The sequence below is a fragment of the Gallus gallus genome, chromosome 1 (assembly GCF_016699485.2).
Source record: "Gallus gallus isolate bGalGal1 chromosome 1, bGalGal1.mat.broiler.GRCg7b, whole genome shotgun sequence".
NCBI classification, from domain to species: domain Eukaryota; kingdom Metazoa; phylum Chordata; class Aves; order Galliformes; family Phasianidae; genus Gallus; species Gallus gallus.
Genome location: NC_052532.1, coordinates 78,222,393 through 78,241,007, shown reverse-complemented (window position 1 = coordinate 78,241,007; position 18,615 = coordinate 78,222,393). Strand labels below are relative to the sequence as shown.

The 18,615-nt window shown below is 45.0% G+C and overlaps 2 protein-coding genes and 1 gene segment (V, D, J or C); 2 read left to right on the top strand and 1 right to left on the bottom strand.

Annotated features, from left to right (window-relative positions):
• The window catches only part of TRBV6-5 (T cell receptor beta variable 6-5), a gene marked incomplete in the record, with an annotated part of 201,106 nt that overhangs the window by 6,196 nt on the left and 176,295 nt on the right, over positions 1 to 18,615 (top strand).
• LOC121107405 (trypsin I-P1-like) lies at positions 11,421 to 15,078 on the bottom strand. Its single transcript, XM_040651464.2, has 5 exons — positions 14,830 to 15,078; positions 13,953 to 14,118; positions 13,159 to 13,412; positions 12,262 to 12,398; positions 11,421 to 11,689 (listed from the first exon to the last, which is right to left on the bottom strand). The coding sequence occupies exons 1-5, from the start codon at positions 14,867 to 14,869 to the stop codon at positions 11,540 to 11,542; spliced, it is 747 nt and encodes a 248-aa protein (XP_040507398.2). The 5' UTR covers positions 14,870 to 15,078; the 3' UTR covers positions 11,421 to 11,539.
• LOC121107402 lies at positions 16,630 to 17,653 on the top strand. The segment is given in 2 exon segments: positions 16,630 to 16,741; positions 17,159 to 17,653. Coding segments are annotated over 2 exon segments (345 nt in total).

Genomic DNA, 18,615 nt, shown 5'->3' with positions numbered 1-18,615 from the left:
AGTAATTACAGATAACGTAACAGTTAATAATAAACCTTTCATACGATATAGAGCTCTCTTTAATTATTTCAAAGAACAACTTTCAAAATAAAGATATACTTGCGTTTCGGAAGATTGGTGGTTTCTCATAGCACTTGTTCATAGTAACCCCTTGAGATCTCTCTGTGCTGTTGGTGCCATTTTTAAGAAAGCAGGCTGAATCCAGAAGCAGAATGTTGTATGTAGTGTATTGAAAGATATTTTACATCTATTAAAAAAAAAAAAAACTGAAACAAAAACGCCATTTCTATCCATTTCTTAAGTTTTTTTAAAGAAAAAAGCATTTTCTTCAGCAACGTGCTTCTTTCTATCTGAATGATAGAGTGTTTTCTCAAACAAAATATTCAGAAGTAATTTCAAAAACAGAATATGAGAAAAGTACTTTATGTGGCCCTCCATCTCCTAAGATACTTTGTTTAAATGTGGAATGCTCACAATTTCTATTTGAAAGCATTTCACCCATTTAATCTAAAGGATCGTGTCAATCTAAGAAATGCGGTGGCTTTTACTTTACAGATAGTGATTTTTGCCACAAAAGAATCTCAGTAGAAGTTGATATTTGTGGATACAATGTATGTGAACACAAATAGAGTGATCACAAACAGTGAGAGCTCCCAAAATTCTCTGAACGAGTGTTAATGCTTATGATGCGGAGTTTGTTAAATGCTAGTGTGTTTGACAAACAACCATTATCCAAGGAACTGCCAAATTCATCATGTCAACTCCCAAAAGATAACCTCAAAAACTGTTGACAGAAGTCAAGTACTTCGTGATGCTTAAATGCAACGGGAGACAAAATAGAATTAAAAACAGAAAAAAAAAAAAAAAAAAAAAAAAACGGCAAGCCGTTCTTTTAAACAAGAGATGCAGTGCAAGCAGAGAAATTCTCACGGAGGCCAATCTCACATTCCTGCCTGCACCAAGGGAGGATGTACCTTTCTCTTCCCTCGCAGTTTTTCTGAGTCACCCTTGCTGTCTCCTCAGACTCTGTCCTCACCTCTCATACAAGACGGATGCCCCCTCACCACCTCCACTGACTGTTTACTTCTTCCACCCACATGCTTGCAGTCCCTGTGAAGCAAATGCCCTTCCTCTCAGTGTCAAGTACCAGTACGCTTTAATAGTCTCCAAGTGCTTACTGAACGAGACAGACTGCAGTCAGTGACCCTGCTGTCGGCAGCGGGAAGGTAGAAGGAGGGAGGTGCTCTTCTACACTCCTGCAGAGTAGCTGATGAGTCTCACACAGAAGCAATTGACAGCCCAGGGCAGGCCGAATGATGAACAAAGCACGAACGTGGCATGAACTGCATGGGCCTAACCAGAGAAGATCCAGCGCTGTAATGTCTGTGGTCAGGATCGTTGAAATTTCAGGAACTTAGATGTGGGGCACAGAAGAAAACAACAGAGCCCCATTTCTCTGTAATTTTTTTGCATAATACCTCTTTTGTGAAGATCTCAGCTGTTTCAAGAGGAAGAGAGGAAAACCCCAAAGCATCCCTATGCCTTGTCTCAAACTCAGGCTCCCATCCCGTCCCCACACGTTCCTGTGACTGCGCACATACACATACACACACGTAAAGCCAGCTGTGCAGGGTTTGTACCACCTACTACTGTCTGTATTTCACACAATTCCCAGCCAACCATCTGCTTTCTAACCAACTGCTCTCAGGGCGGTCTCACACAGTCCTGCCCAATTCAACATCATGCATTTCTTCCTTCCTCAGTGTTTCCTCCTCACACAACAGAGCTCCGAGGTCAGTGCTGGCACCACAGGCAGACCAGCTGAAGAAGATAACACTTTTCCCATGTTTCCCTGCTGGTTTCTTACGGCCTTCCTGGCCCATGTAGGTATGTAAATTTTGTTCTCCCTTGACAAGCCTTCTGCTGGTGCTTCAACAATGTGTTCAGTTGTTGGTAATGCTCCATTCCCCAGGGCTCCCTGGGGAGGATGAGCAATGAATGAGGTGAAATTTTCCTCAGTCTTACTCAAAAAGCTCTGCTGGTCTACACATTTTTTTTTTTTTTTTTTCTCACATTTTAAAACTTCAACCAAGGGTGGTGAAGTTAGTATTTAAAAAAATATATGTAAGAAAAAAATACTAGTAGTACACTTGAAATTGTTTTTTTCTGTCTCCTATCTGTCCCTTCCAGAGAAATAGGACAGCGTCCAACATGCTGGCATCCCATCTATTAATTCAAGGATGTGTCTCTGTGTCTCTTTCAACTCATTCCATTCCTCACAGCTTCTTTTCTTCTTTCCTTTTCTAGGCTGGGCTCTTCAGCAAACCCCAGACATGATTGTCCGACTGGGAGACTCTCTGACTCTGAACTGTTCAGACAAAGAGAGTGGAGCCTGGACCATGCTCTGGTACAAGCTGCCAGTGGGGAAGAACGCCACTTTGCAGCTGATTGTTCGTTCAGTGGAAGGTAGCAAAGCAGAGTTTGAGGAAGAATTCAAAAGCCGCTTCCAAAGCAGTGGGACTAAGGAGAAATCCTTATCAATGGCGATAGATCACGTCCTACTCAATGACTCAGGCACTTATTTCTGCGCTAAGATACACTGTGACACGAAGGCTGGAGCAGCACAACGCAAACCTCTCTCCATACAAGTGGAGACCTGACCCCTGAACACACAGTCCACTGTGTACCAGTAGAACTATTTTTCCACTTTTGACCTCCAGCTCTGTCCACTTAAGTAGTGGTTTCCTCTCTGTGTCTTCTGCTTGTTCTCTGCTTTTTTCCCCTTTCCACCTCTGAACAAATTCTGATCCTACTTTTGATACCAACTGTAATGCTATTGTTAAGCTTGTTAGCGTTCACTGAAAAGCAGCCCTGCAGTATGTTTAGATAATTGGAAGAACTGCGTCTTTGTTGAAGTCCTCCAGCAGGATGAGTGCTTGCGATTGCAATGCCCCCTGGAGCTGGAGGTTGACAGGCTCTGCTTGACTGGGTGACGCTGTAGTAGACGCTGATCACAAGGCTTCCCTTGCTGCCTAGGTCTCTAACCATCACCCATAGGCTTTTGACTTGCTCATGACTATACTTTAGAGACAAGTCTTCAGGTTCTATTGCGTTCATGATGTAGATAGCAACACTACCTCCCCTCCTTCCTCGTCTGTCCCTTCTGAAGAGCTCGTAGCAGTCAACAGGCACACTCCAGTCATAGGAATCATTCCACCAGGTTTCAGTGATGGCAACTACATTGTGGTTTTCTAGTAGCCCCTGTAGATTCCAGCATCTCCTGTTTGTTTCCCAGGCTGTGTGCATTGGTGTGGAGGCACTTGGGCAGCTGGTCTTGTCAAGTCCTGAAAGGATAACTCCTTAATTCCTTGAAGTATTCCCCTTGATTTTCCCCTCTGCCTTCTCCTATTGCCCCAGCTGCCACCGCCTCATCACCACAGGATTTCATATGTGCTGCAGTGTTGCCAGCGCCACTCAGGGCAACAGGTCCTTCAAGCCCCTTACTAGTACCCTGTCCCTCTCATCTAGCTGTGCCATCCCACACCTTATCACGGGAAGGCTCTCTATCCCCCCCATCCCAATTCAGGTCCAGTTTAAAACCATCCCAATGAGCCCTCTAGTTTTTCCCCAAGGACCCTTCTCGCCCTCTGAAAAAGGCAAACCTCACCTGGTGCCCACAAACCTGGTGCCATATAGGCCATTTGGTTGCCAAAATAAAAACCAGAGTTCTGACGATGGCACCAGTGACCAAGCCATGTATGTAAGGATAAGATCCTTTGATTTGTTTCCATGTCCTCACCCAAGACAGGAGACAGTTCCTTCAGCTGTTGTTCCAAGGCCCTGAACTCCCTTTTGATAGCCTTTGATACAAATGTAGCTGCTTCATAGAATCACAGAATGGCCTGGGTTGAAAAGGACCGCAATGATCATCGAGTCTCGACACCCTGCTACGTGCAGGGTCTCCAACCACCAGACCAGGCTGCCCAGAGCCACATCCAGTCTGGCCTTGAATGCCTCCAGGGATGGGGCATCCACAACCTCCTTGAGCAACCCGTTCCAGTGCGTCACCACCCTCTGGGTGAAGAACTTCTTCCAAATATCCAACCTAAACCTCCCCTGTCCCAGTTTAAAACCATTCCCCCTTGTCCTACCACTGCCCACCCCTGCTTTGTCTCTCTGTCTATGGAAAAGCATTAACGAGTTATGGTCTGATGGCTGTACCAGTCAAGGTGGTTTCCTGGCGGCACCTCTTTCTCAAGCCCCAGGAAGGCAGCAGATTTCTCAAAGAAGGGGGTCTGCTCAGCATTTTGGATGTTCAGTTCCCTGCAGGGAGGAATCACTACAACTACTATCCATCTCTTATTCTTCAACGGCGTAGTCCTGATTTTGGGGAAGGGCTTTTTGTGGTTTGGTTTCATTAGTTTGTCCAGACTGAGTGGATTGTTATCAGCCACCGATGGGCCCCATAGCTGCTGTAGAGGGGCACCCGGCGGAGGGTGGGAGGACGGTGGGGGGGTCGCTGGAGAAAGCAAGGAGGGTTTTTGTATTCGGCTTCAAGCACAAACTTGTCTCCATCTGCTCTTTTCCTTTGTGTTCTTGCCTCCAGCCTTGCAATTCTTTTTCCCCTCGACCTGATGTGATACAGACTGCCTTGGGTTTTCTGTTCTTTCCTTTGGAATAACGTGTCAGTGCGTGGGTGAACTGTGGTTTTCCTGTTTGTCCCCCATGACAGTTTTTAACCCACGTATTTCATCCTGTAGCCTCATCACAAGTCGGAGCAGGTCGTCTACCTGCTCACACCTCGCACAGCTGTTCTCACTGCTGCTTTCCCCACGATGCCGGGGAAAGGCTCATGCACTCTACACAGCCAGAGGTTCGGACAGCTGCACTGCTGCCTTGGCACTCAGTCGGGGTTTCAGCATCCTTCCTTGTAGGAAATCAGCGGGAGAAATGCGACGACCATAGTAGATGATCAGCAAATCTCGTTTATTGTTTCAGCTGCATGTACAGTTATAGTGTGGATAATAGGCTCATACATATTGCTAAAGTGAAGCTCAGGATTGGCTCGCTAGTCAGTGTCAACTACGCCTATCTTTGTGCTCTGTGGTTATCTCACAGCAAACACTCTCTTACAGACTTCTCAAAACACTGTTGCCGGCTATCTCCATCGGCATCCTGTTTTGTTCCTAGTTCTCATACCTGACCTTGCGCGTAACAAGGTTGCTTAACCAGATGCACAGTGTCTGCATGGCTTTTCTCAGTCAGCCAGTCATCAATAAATCTCTCCACATTTCCCCCGTTTTCTTTTTGTACGAGCCAGGTTGTATGAATTGCATCTTGAATCATCTTTTGCTAGCATTACAGTAAACAAAGCATGATTATCAGCACACCAATCACTATCTATAAGAATACACTAGATTTATGTTACACACTTCTACAAAGCATTCCTTGTCAGTAAACTAACAGTAAAGACTACACAGCACACCAGTATTAACTACAGTTTCAATATCCCGATGAATAAAATACCACAGTCCCCACTCTGGATCAATCACTGTACCCGATCCCCACATTTAGTGCGCTTCTGAATCTCGTAACCGCCAATTGCTCCTGGCAGTTCCCAGTGTCCAAGAGACCTTTCTGATGAGATATTTTATGCGATCTGCTAAGGGAATTCCAGTCGCAGCTCGGGAGTCACGGCACTGTATACAATGTCTTGCACACCATGTGGCTATCGCTCGCCGGAGTCGCTGTTGTTGTCATCAAGTTGAGATGGGTTGCTAATGTTTGGGGCTGGCTTAGTCCATTTACTGGGAACCCATAATGGGCCAGATCCTGTGGAAACACAACTTTCTCCTGGGAGCCTCCCATGATGTTTACAAAATTCTTATTGATTCCTAATTCCCTCAAAGTTTCCACAAACCCTTAACACCGTATAGTGATATTGTTCAGTTATAAACACTTGGGAACAGATCTCACAGAAGCTTGTCCACGTTCCCTTACATGCTTCCATGCAATCGGATCACAGTACTAGATAAACAGGCTGACACTCATTCCCTGAAAGGAACGCGTCTCACTCACACCACACCCACTCTGACATTTAGAACAAAAAACGTGGTTTATACATAATACACAATGCTGACGACATATTTTAGCTTGAATCTTAATAACGCTAGTACATTAGTCAATTAGTTGCAAGTCCTACCCCAGCCGGCAACCTAACCTGTGAGCTCACGTACCTTGGGGGGCGAGCAGGCACGCTCCTTCATACCCTGCGTAGGACGTCTCCTCACGCCTTACGGGCACCCCCTTTTCTATACACATACCTGATACACCAATGGATGGTCCTTGTCTGTCCCTGCAGTGATCGGGTGAGGAAGGGAGACCTTCCAAGAAATCTTGGGGCGCGCCAAAGGTGTCCCCTCTCTCAACCGATCCCGCAGCCGAACAGAGCGGATCTATTCTCGTTGCAAAATTGAGTTGCGGAAATCAGACCCTATATCTGGTGAGGATATAGAGCAGGCATGTGTCAATTGATGTCTATTGATAGTGCAAGGGGGATCACTCCACCTAACTTGCACACCGTCAGGAGAAATTGTGCTATAGATATAGGTCAAACTAATACATAATCAATAGTTGCCAGGAATTCAGATACATTTTCATTACGTTCCTGAAAGACACATTTTCATGCAGTATAATGAGACAGAAGAACAGAGGGCAGTGTTGGTGCAGTTCTCATAATTTGCAGTTGCTTGCAGCTTGTCTTACAGCACCTGGCACAGCGGTCTCTATCACAGCTCTGCATTCCTTTCGCCTACTCCCATCATTGTTCTGTGTGAGACAGTGATCCGTAGCAGCTGTTTTACTTGCACTGACCCAGGGGGAGAAAAACATGACCTCACTGGGTCAGCCGTCCATCCACAATTTCCCTGTTCTACTATTGCCTGGCCTGTGGGCGAGTTTGGGATACCCGTACTGTGTTTTACTCCCCATGTTTGCAGAAACTCCCCAAGCCTACGACTAGTGTAGGCTGGGCCATTGTCTGTTTTTATTTGTAGTGATATACCCATAACTGCAAAGCAACATCTGAGATGCCTTTCTACATACATAGCCTTTTCTCCAGGTTGAGCGGTGGCCCACATAAAATGACTATATGTACCTATAGACACGTGTACATATTTCAGCTGCCCGAACTCACCCACATGCGTCACATTCATCTGCCTATTTTCATTAGCTTTAAGTCCCCTGGGGTTAACTCCTAGCCCGAGGCCCATACCACCATTAAGGTGGCTGCACACTGGGCACGATCTAACAATTGCCTTAGCGTCCTCATATGTTATCTGATATTCCCTTCTTAGCCCCTTGGCATTCTGGTGAAACATAGAGTGCGCCTCTCGGGCCAGGACATGCTGGGAGACTAAAGGTCTCTGCGCCAGTGACACCAAGCGATCAGCTCTCGCATTTCCCTCTCCCAAGTCTATCTCCCATTTATGACCTCGAACATGTATTACTGCATATGAGTGCTCCCTAATTCTGATTGCTCTCTGCAACTGCACGAACAGCTCGTACAGCCGCCGATTCTGCACTTCCTTTATGTAGGCCTCCTCTATTCGGTGGCATACTCCAGCTACATAAAGGGAGTCGGTGACCACATTAAGGGGGCCGATTAAGTTCATCATGGCCCATACAACAGCCACCAGCTCCAATGTTTGCAATAAGTCCTTATCATCGGCTGCAATGAGGTGATGTCTCCAGGAGCCACCCTGCTGCCAGGTCACTGCTGTTGTTCTAGACTTCCATCCTGTGTCCGTGTAAGCCGTGATTGCGTTCTGCAAGGGCGTCTCGTGCTGCTTTGGTATCCGGAGCCAACTCCTCTGACCAATCCAATGTAGCGGCACGTTGGGAATCTTTTCCATTGAAACTGTACTTCCAGCTCGTAAGAGAGCATCCTGTAACTCTGGACTATGCTGCACATACCATGTCAGAGTGTCCTTCTGCATTGGCAGCTGTACACACACAGGCTCCATACCTGTGATTTGCAGGGTACGTTCTCGCCCTTTCTTAATCACTTCTGCCAGGAGCTCAGTTTTTTGAAGAAGTGTTTTTGATCGCTGCAGTGAGGGACAGATCCACTCTAGTACCCATACCTCCCCCGTTTTCTTTTTAGATTGTGCCAACGCTCCTAAAAGGTACTTGGGTCCATACCATACCATAACCTGTATGGGGAGGTCAGGGTCACGTCTCCGAACACTGCCGTGTATAATGCAGTCCATAATCTGTTGTAGTAGACGTTTGTGCTGCATTGTCACCGTTACAGGCTGGGCCGGGTCAGTGCCCCGTAACAAAGGTCTCAACGACTCTAAGAGTTCGTTTGGGATGCCCACCACAGGGCTCAACCACTTTAAGTCCCCCAGAAACCTTTGGGCATCATGTAGAGTCTCTATTTTAGTATTCAGTTGCAGTTTCTGTGGGGTTACTATCGTGTTAGTCAGTGTCCATCCTAAGTACTTCCGGGGCGCAGAGAGTTGTACCTTTTCAGGGGCAATCATAACTCCTTCCGTATTTAGGGTCTTTTCTATTTGCCAAAGTATTGCCACACCAGTATTAACTACAGTTTCAATATCCCGATGAATAAAATACCATATCAGAAGGGAGAGCCCATAAGAACATTTCAACAGTTTGAATATCAAGTCAGGCATATGATCTAGAAAGCGGAATTTCTTCTTTGCCTACAGAACGCATTGAGACATGGAGTAGACAGTGGCAGAGGACAGAGACTGTTTCCAAACTACTCTTCCCAACATGCTCATCCCTCGTAGTCAAGGACGTGCTCTGTGTACGATAGAAATGTGTATTTTCCCCCATCTTCCTCATCCTCTTCACTGTCCTCCAACATTTTCATCCCTCCATACTGAATTCAGTACACATACTGAAACCTGGTGGATATTTCTAAACTCTCTCAGAGGGAAGTGTTCTGGTTTTATGACTTCTTAGTTGTCGGTATTCCACATCATAACATCATGTAAAGCACTGGGAGTTGAAGAGTTATTGTTCCAGCTCCATGGACCACTCTTTCTGGGTGCTTGGTTCTTGGAGGGGGAGGGGCGGAGGGCCTGCTTTCCCCCGAGGACTTTGTGCCCAGAGGAAGAGAGGTGGAGCTCCTGGCAGCTCAGGAGCCTCTGTCTCTTTGTTCACCGTTGAGAAGCACATGGTGCCTTGCTGCTTTTTGCCTGCAGCTTTAGAGTAGGTCCTTCGATTTGGACATGCTCTCTCTCATTTTATTTGATTTTGGTGGCCTTGATTCCAATTGAATTGCGTTCTATTGTGTTATCTTGCATTCTGATATCATATTTAGTAAATCAACATTCCTCCTCAGTGCTACTTAATAACTCCTCCTCTGATCATGGGACCAGAGCAGACCGGCCTGTGAACTGTTGACGCTTTTTTTTCTCTCTTTCCTTCTTTTCCAGGCCTGTGGGCCTGCTGTCCTCCTGTCATGGACACAGATAGATCTAGGTAACTCCGTGATTCCATGGTCACAGCATGAACCAATGGTTGGGCTATGTGAGTGTGTGGGTGCCTGGAGCGGGGCGGGTGTGGTCTGGAGCCACCCCTTCCGTCTCCGCGATAGTTCCTGTGCGGTCTGAGTCTGCGCGGGTCCCCCTTTGCCCCCGCCCTTCTCTCTGGTGGCACGACGGTATGAACGGTGCAGGGTCACATTCCTCAGACCGTCCCTTTCTCCACACTGTTACCAGGAGGGGTGAGTTAGTTCCTACTGGATATCTTTTCCTATAGTGCCTATTTCTGAAATAAAGGCTCTGTGATTGCCTTTGCTTGTTCTACACATGATATGGAGAAACAGGTCTTTGTTTAGAAAGAAGGGGATATTGTCTGTGTTTAATCAACAGAAATGCAAAATACTTTGATCGAGCAGAATGTCTTACGTTATCAGATTAATCAAATAAAATTGTTCCTCTTGGAGTATTGGCCAGAGGAGAACTGTTCAGCTTGTTCTAACGTGACCATATAGGGATAGAAGGATGAAGTGGAGCATTCTCCCAACAATCACGGAAGGTCATGTAAGACCCATGAACAACCCCATGCAAGAACAGCTGGCTGGGAATGAGTCCAGAAGGGGATGGATTATCGCAGTTGTTTAACCTTATTAATACGTAGGTAGTAGTTGTTCCTTCTGTATTAGGTAGATGGAATATATGGGAATTTAATGCACAAACACAGTGAAGACATTTTCGTTATTGTCCTTGATTTCTTGAAGCATTCATCTTTCCAGCACCCGGGCCCAAATAAAAAGAAATCTCTCTCTTGCGTGTGTGGGAATTGGCTCGTTGCACATCAGGTAACAAATTTGCTTCTTGGCTGATAATATGAGGCAAGGATATTTAAGTCTCCACTCACACTGGCCGTGGAGGGAAAACCTGTGACTTTCAACAGCTCCCCGGTAAGATCTCTGTCTCCTGGTACAAAGAGACTGAAGGGAAGGATGATTTTTATAGGAACAAAGAAAGCCACAAAGGAAGATGCTGAGAAGGAATTCATCAAGGACTTTCAGAGCAGTGAGATATCATGCTATGGTCTGATCTTGTTTGTATATTGTACTTTTTTCCTGGCTCAGGCACCTATTACGTACCTAAGAGGTATATCGACAACAAAGAATCTGAAGGAGCTACGCAAAAACCTCTCCAATTGAAAATGGCATTTGTTCCTTTGTGCCCCACTTTTCTCCTCTCCCATTTCTTTTTTCTCTTTTCTTTTTTCTTTTTTTCTTTTCCCCGGGAGACAACTGCACAGCTCCTGGGCAACTTTGGCAGTTTTTTTCATGGACTCTCTTGGGGCAGACTGGGACAACAGGATGCAAAACCAAAGCTCAGGAACATCTCTGTTCTTTTGACTGTTCCAGGAAAACTAAGAAAGCCCAGCATGTCCAATGAGCAAAATGGTATGGACAGCAGCCCCAGCAATTTAGTAAAATAGCCTTGGTAGGTCACAGTACTGGTACATTAAGAGAACAAGCCCTAGCAAGAACTTGCCTTCATTCCCCAGGTAGAGCTTTCAGTGATTTTGCACTAGGAAATATTCAGTCATATGACTGTGGGTTAGGGGTGATCGGGAGCGTTTGATTTGCTGCCTGCTGTTTTCTGTAATAGAAGTGTGTTGCCTCTGTAGTTCGCCACGCTCCTTCAGCTGTTTTATGTAGATGTGTAGCATTTGACTATATGATTATAAACAGAAAATATCTCCTGCTTCAGGATGCTTGTACAAAACTGGCTGAAGGACTCCTGAAGTTGAGGGTAGAAAGCATTCCAAGATTCTTCTAGTTGAGAGACACTACAAGTATTAGATAAATAGAGAGAGAGAGAGATAGTGATATTACTTGTCGGTGTTCCCCATGAAATAACCCATGGAGGAACTGCACAAAGAAGGGCTGCCTGAAAATGTTTATTTTTTGTGAAGGTGTGTACATCCAATTCCAAAGCAGAAGGAAATGAGGAGGAGGAAAAGCAGGTCACGTAAAATGAGTGTCTCAGTTGGAAGACATAGTCGTTTTAATCCAGGAAACATAATTGCAAACCTTAGTGTAAACACCAGGATAACCTTTTTGTGCACATCCAAAACCCCAGGAAACAATACCCTGAAGCTGACCATTGCAGACTACTGGACCACCGGAATCCCCCTGTACAGATAAAGATACAGATGCTCAGCAAATGTTATCAGCATCAGCAGTAAGCCATGATTCCCAGAACCCACTGAGATTCTAGAGGGAGACTTTTTCATACAAAGATAATTTCTGCTTACAATTCTGCACCTGATGCTAACATGCCGTACTTCTAAGGCATCACAGACAGTAGTAAGTTACTTATTTTTCATGGGTGCCGTTCTTGGCAGGTGCTCAGAAACCTTTTCTGGCACATTATTCTGCAAAACTTTTCCACAGAATCAAGCATACACAACATGCAGTGCAATTACCAGGTGTGTTCATTTTCCAGACTTCCTGGATGTTGGTATGGTGATATTTTATTCTCATTGAATCCAATACTAACATTTGCATCCTAGGTTATAGCCTCTGCGATTATTGTTTATTTTCTGGTGCAGCACGTCTCCATTTTCGGTAGCCCAAAGTGCAAGAGCTAGCATACTTTAGTTAAAAAAATGGTTTCAAACATGCCACTGAGTATCTCTAACATGATCTCATCCTCTACTAGGAGAAGACAGGAAAGGTACAGATAGGAGAGGCAGTTGTTTTACCTGGCAGGAGTCTTTTCCTCCATTCAGGTATCCTATACATATCATGTTACTGGTAATTCTACCAGGGTAAGCCCTGCTGCACTGGCTTGAGGAGAGTACAGGGGCATTCAGGCACTGCAGGACATCTGGATACAGAGCTACAAGAAAATAGAGAGAAATTTTTGATGGCATGGCTGATAGAATTTTAGAGCCTGGAAAAAACATCTTTCTTAACAGAAAAGTCATTGCTGGACACCGTGTTTTAGCAGTCCTCATTTTGTTTCCGAGCTGTAAGTCTATTTGTTTAGATGAAACAAATTCTACCCATGGGCCCTCTGTTCTACCCTGCATCTAGAAAGTCACCAGCTGGCAGGCTTGGAACTAAGAACTACTCTTTCAGTACGTATGACGCAGAAATCTGGGGCCGCAGGCAAACTAGCCCCATCTCCGGTGCAGGTTTGTTTTGGCCAGAGAATTAGACAGCGGTCCCCAGCCATGCTTCTGACCATCAGTGGAAAAGAGTGGAGCTCTTTTGTAGCAGTTTTAGATCCACATTCACACGTTTTTATAATATTCTCAGAACACAGCTAACTAGTAAATCACTAGTGCTTGGAACTGCACGGCTGATGGTGCCAAGACACAAAATGTCCAGATTGCCACACATCTGAGTGAAGGGCACTTGAGTGACATAAATGATTCCGTCTTCACAAAATAAAACAGGATCAAAGATCTTAGAAAGCCTTGCCATCAGGGCAGCTAAATGATTGTTGCCCTACATGGACTGATCATTTAAAATCATCCTTCAAAAAGGCTTGCCCTGCAGCACTTCTCTGTTCTTTACCCTGCACTGTTTGGACTTCATTGTGAGGTCTTAGACTATGTCCAGTGTCCTCAGACACATTCCCACGCAGCACTCACAGCCGCTGCTGAGTGTGTTGCCCCATCCAGAGATCAGGCACGTTGTTCCAGCGGTCACACAGCTGGTAGGCAGAGGAACTGTGTTGATGTAGGAGTTGAGTGTGGCTGCTTTGGAAAGCTTGATGAGCATGATATCATTGTTCAGTGTGTTGGAATTGTAGCCAGAGTGACGGATGACTTTAGATGAACTAATGGTCTGCTCGCTGCCGTCTTGGGCTGCCAGGTTGTATTCCCCAAGCTTCACTTGAATGGAACTGGAAAAAAGAAGGAATGTCACTTACCTTACTGCCACTGACATCAGGGTTATGAGAAAGCTGCCTATCACTGTATGTATTAACTCTTTGTGCCGGGTACTTTTCTTGTCCTGCAATAAATTCCAGGGATCCACACTGAGATCTTATTCCCAGTGCTGGTGGTGAATTTACGAAGGATTGTTTTGTGGCAAGTACAAACATTCTGGAAGACAAACTGGTATCACGATGAAGTCGTTCCTCTCCGTATTCTACTGTAATTAAGTTTTAACAAATCAATTCAATTTCTGAGAGACCACACACATAACTGTCTAGGTTACCACGTTGTCATTTCAGGAAGTAATCTGCATTCAGAAAAACATTTGCAGAAGGGGAAAACCTCTTGTGATGCATCAGCCCATCTTTCTGAATGACCCACTCATTCCTCAGTTGTCTTCCGTGAGAACTGAGTTATTTATATATTTGGATCTCATAGCTCTACATTCCCGGCAAAAGTGAACTGGAGAAAAGAGGTAGATTATGGGATATATTTTTTCCACTCACGACTTGTAGCAGTGAGCAGCTGACAGCACCCATTGGCTGCTGATGAGAGAGCCTCCACAGAAGTGACATCCAGAATTCAGAGACACCTGGTAGGGTGCGGCACTCCTTGCACAGCTGTAGCCTCCCGCAATCTTGTCATCATCCTCATCACTGATGGGGAAGGCAACTGCGAAATAAGAAATAGCATATGTTAACATCTGGCATAAGGAACTCCGTGGCCCTGTGGCTGACTGAAACATCTCACGCATAGGCTCTGGTTCTACAAAAATGCACAGTAGCAGTTACGGTTAACTCTAGCACACATTTGTTCGCTTCTGCCTAAAATAAGCTGATTGAATTTAGATTGGCAGACCATCTGTCTGTGTCTGAAGCCCTGGATGCTATTTCCAGAGTGAACTTAATAATATACAAATGTTCTTGTTGGATAAGACCAAAGGTTTGTCTGTACCAGGATCTTGTCCGTAGTAGCAGTCAATAGCAGGTAATGAAAGTACAAGACAAGTCTGCAGTCACATCTCCTTGGAACACTCTCCCATATTCAAATAATTTACAGCAGCTTCAGGATTTTTTGAGTAAGAGGTGCTTTGTAATTCATTTTCAGTGGAAGATTCATGAATTTACATGGTCTTCTTTTTTGAACCTGGGTAAGCACTGTAGCGTTCCCCGGTCAAGAACCATGAAGGCATTCATGTCTCGTGAAATAAGTTATTCTGGGCGGATAGTTTGGAGTCAAAAGAAGTAGAAGTGCTTTGCCTTAAGCCTTTTGCAAGTGTAAACTCAAAACTCAACTGCAATTTCTCACAACAGATTATGCTACAAGTTTCCTCAGAAATAGTTTCATTTTAGATTACAAAAATAAAAGTAAAAATACACTCACCAGCCACACCAACAAAGGCGACTAACACTAAGAATTTCATGATCTTGACACAGCCTCGATCCCAGACTGGTGGACTGGCAACTTGAACTTCTAGAAATACATCTTCTGAAATGGCATATCGTTAACCCAAGGTTTTCTCCAGGACAAAAAACAAACAGTGGAAACCTTGAAGATCCAAATGAAGGTACTGATATCCTACATTAGAAGGTACTGATAGTAATTACAGATAACGTAACAGTTAATAATAAACCTTTCATACGATATAGAGCTCTCTTTAATTATTTCAAAGAACAACTTTCAACATAAAGATACACTTGCGTTTCGGAAGATTGGTGGTTTCTCATAGCACTTGTTCATAGTAACCCCTTGAGATCTCTCTGTGCTGTTGGTGCCATTTTTAAGAAAGCAGGCTGAATCCAGAAGCAGAACGTTGTATGTAGTGGATTGAAAGATATTTTACATCTATTAAAAAAAAACTGAAACAAAAACGCCATTTCTATCCATTTCTTAAGTTTCTTTAAAGAAAAAAGCATTTTCTTCAGCAACGTGCTTCTTTCTATCTGAATGATAGAGTGTTTTCTCAAACAAAATATTCAGAAGTAATTTCAAAAACAGAATATGAGAAAAGTACTTTATGTGGCCCTCCATCTCCTAAGATACTTTGTTTAAATGTGGAATGCTCACAATTTCTATTTGAAAGCATTTCACCCATTTAATCTAAAGGATCGTGTCAATCTAAGAAATGCGGTGGCTTTTACTTTACAGATAGTGATTTTTGCCACAAAAGAATCTCAGTAGAAGTTGATATTTGTGGATACAGTGTATGTGAACACAAATACAGTGATCACAAACAGTGAGAGCTCCCAAAATTCTCTGAAAGAGTGTTAATGCTTATGATGCGGAGTTTGTTAAATGCTAGTGTGTTTGACAAACAAACATTATCCAAGGAGCTGCCAAATTCATCACTCACATTCCTGCCGGCACCAAGGGAGGATGTACCTTTCTCTTCCCTCGCAGATTTTCTGAGTCACCCTTGCTGTCTCCTCAGACTCTCTCCTCACCTCTCATACAAGACAGATGCCCCCTCACCACCTCCACTGACTGTTTACTTCTTCCATCCACATGCTTGCAGTCCCTGTGAAGCAAATGCCCTTCCTCTCAGTGTCAAGTACCAGTACGCTTTAATAGTCTCCAAGTGCTTACTGAACGAGACAGACTGCAGTCAGTGACCCTGCTGTCGGCAGCGGGAAGGTAGAAGGAGGGAGGTGCTCTTCTACACTCCTGCAGAGTAGCTGATGACTCTCACACAGAAGCCATTGACAGCCCAGGGCAGGCAGAATGATGGACAAAGCATGAACGTGGCATGAACTGCATGGGCCTAACCAGAGAAGATCCAGCGCTGTAATGTCTGTGGTCAGGATCGTTGAAATTTCAGGAACTTAGATGTGGGGCACAAAAGAAAATAACAGAGCCCCGTTTCTATGTATTTTTTTTGCATAATACCTCTTTTGTGAAGATCTCAGCTGTTTCAAGAGGAAGAGAGGAAAACCCCAAAGCATCCCTATGCCTTGTCTCAAACTCAGGCTCCCATCCCGTCCCCACACGTTCCTGTGGCTGCGCATACACACATACACACACGTAAAGCCAGCTGTGCAGGGTTTGTACCACCTCCTACTGTCTGTATTTCACACAATTCCCAGCCAACCATCTGCTTTCTAACCAACTGCTCTCTGGGCGGTCTCACACAGTCCTGCCCACTCCAACATCTTGCATTTCTTCCTTCCTCAATGTTTCCTCCTCACACAACAGAGCTCCTAGGTCAGTGCTGGCACCACAGGCAGATCAGCTGAAGAAGATAAAACTTTTCCCATGTTTCCCTGCTGGTTTCTTACGGCCTTGCTGGCCCATGTAGGTATGTAAATTTTGTTCTCCCTTGACAAGCCTTCTGCTGGTGCTTCAACAATGTGTTCAGTTGTTGGCAATGCTCCATTCCCCAGGGCTCCCTGGGGAGGATGAGCAATGAATGAGGTGAAATTTTCCTCAGTCTCTTACTCAAAAAGCTCTGCCGGTCTACACATTTTTTTTTTCTGAATCATTTTAAAACTTCAATCAAGGGTGGTGAAGTTAGTATTTAAAAAAAATATATGTAAGAAAAAAATACTACTACTACATTTGAAATTGTTTTTTTCTGTCTCCTATCTGTCCCCTCCAGAGAAATGGGACAGCGTCTGACATGCTGGCATCCCATCTATTAATTCAAGGATGTGTCTCTGTGTCTCTTTCAACTCATTCCATTCCTCACAGCTTCTTTTCTTCTTTCCTTTTCTAGGCTGGGCTCTTCAGCAAACCCCAGACATGATTGTCCGACTGGGAGACTCTCTGACTCTGAACTGTTCACACAAAGAGAGTGGATTCTGGACCATGTTCTGGTACAAGCTGCCAGTGGGGAAGAACGCCACTTTGCAGCTGATTGTTCGTTCAGTGGAAGGTAACAAAGCAGAGTTTGAGGAAGAATTCAAAAGCCGCTTCCAAAGCAGTGGGACTAAGGGGAACTCCTTATCAATGGCGATAGATCACGTCCTACTCAATGACTCAGGCACTTATTTCTGCGCTAAGCAAGATACACTGTGACACGAAGGCTGGAGCAGCACAACGCAAACCTCTCTCCATACAAGTGGAGACCTGACCCCTGAACACACAGTCCACTGTGTACCAGTAGAACTATTTTTCCACTTTTGACCTCCAGCTCTGTCCACTTAAGTAGTGGTTTCCTCTCTGTGTCTTCTGCTTGTTCTCTGCTTTTTTCCCCTTTCCACCTCTGAACAAATTCTGATCCTACTTTTGATACCAACTGCAATGATATTGTTAAGCTTGTTAGCGCTCACTGAAAAGCAGCCCTGCAGTTTGTTTAGATAATGGGAAGAACTGCATCTCTGTTGAAGTCCTCCATCAGGAGGAGTGCTTGCGACTGCGATGCCCCCTGGAGCTGGAGGTTGACAGGCTCTGCTTGACTGGGTGACGTGTAGTAGACGCTGATCACAAGGCTTCCCTTGCTGCCTAGGTCTCTAACCATCACCCATAGGCTTTTGCTTGCTCATGACTATACTTTAGGGACAAGTCTTCAGGTTCTATTGAGTTCATGATGTAGATAGCAACACTACGTCCCCTCCTTCCTCGTCTGTCCCTTCTGAAGAGCTCGTAGCAGTCAACAGGCACGCTCCAGTCATAGGAATCATTCCAGCAGGTTTCAGTGATGGCAACTACATTGTGGTTTTCTAGTAGCCCAGTAGATTCCAGCATCTCCTGTTTGTTTCCCAGGCTGTGTGCATTGCTGTGGAGGCACTTCAGCTGGGCAACTGGTCTTGTCAAGTCCTTAAATGATAACTCAGGTCCAGTTTAAAACCATCCCAATGAGCCCTCTAGTTTTGCCCCAAGGACCCTTCTCGCCCTCTGAAAAAGGCAAACCTCACCTGGTGCCCACAAACCTGGTGCCATATAGGCCATTTGGTTGCCAAAATAAAAACCAGAGTTCTGACGATGGCACCTGTGGCGAAGCCATGTATGTAAGGATAAGATCCTTTGATTTGTTTCCATGTCCTCACCCAAGACAGGAGACAGTTCCTTCAGCTGTTGTTCCAAGGCCCTGAACTCCCTTTTGATAGCCTTTGATACAAATGTAGCTCCTTCATAGAATCATAGAATGGCCTGGGTTGAAAAGGACCGCAATGATCATCGAGTCTCAACCCCCCTGCTACGTGCAGGGTCGCCAACCACCAGACCAGGCTG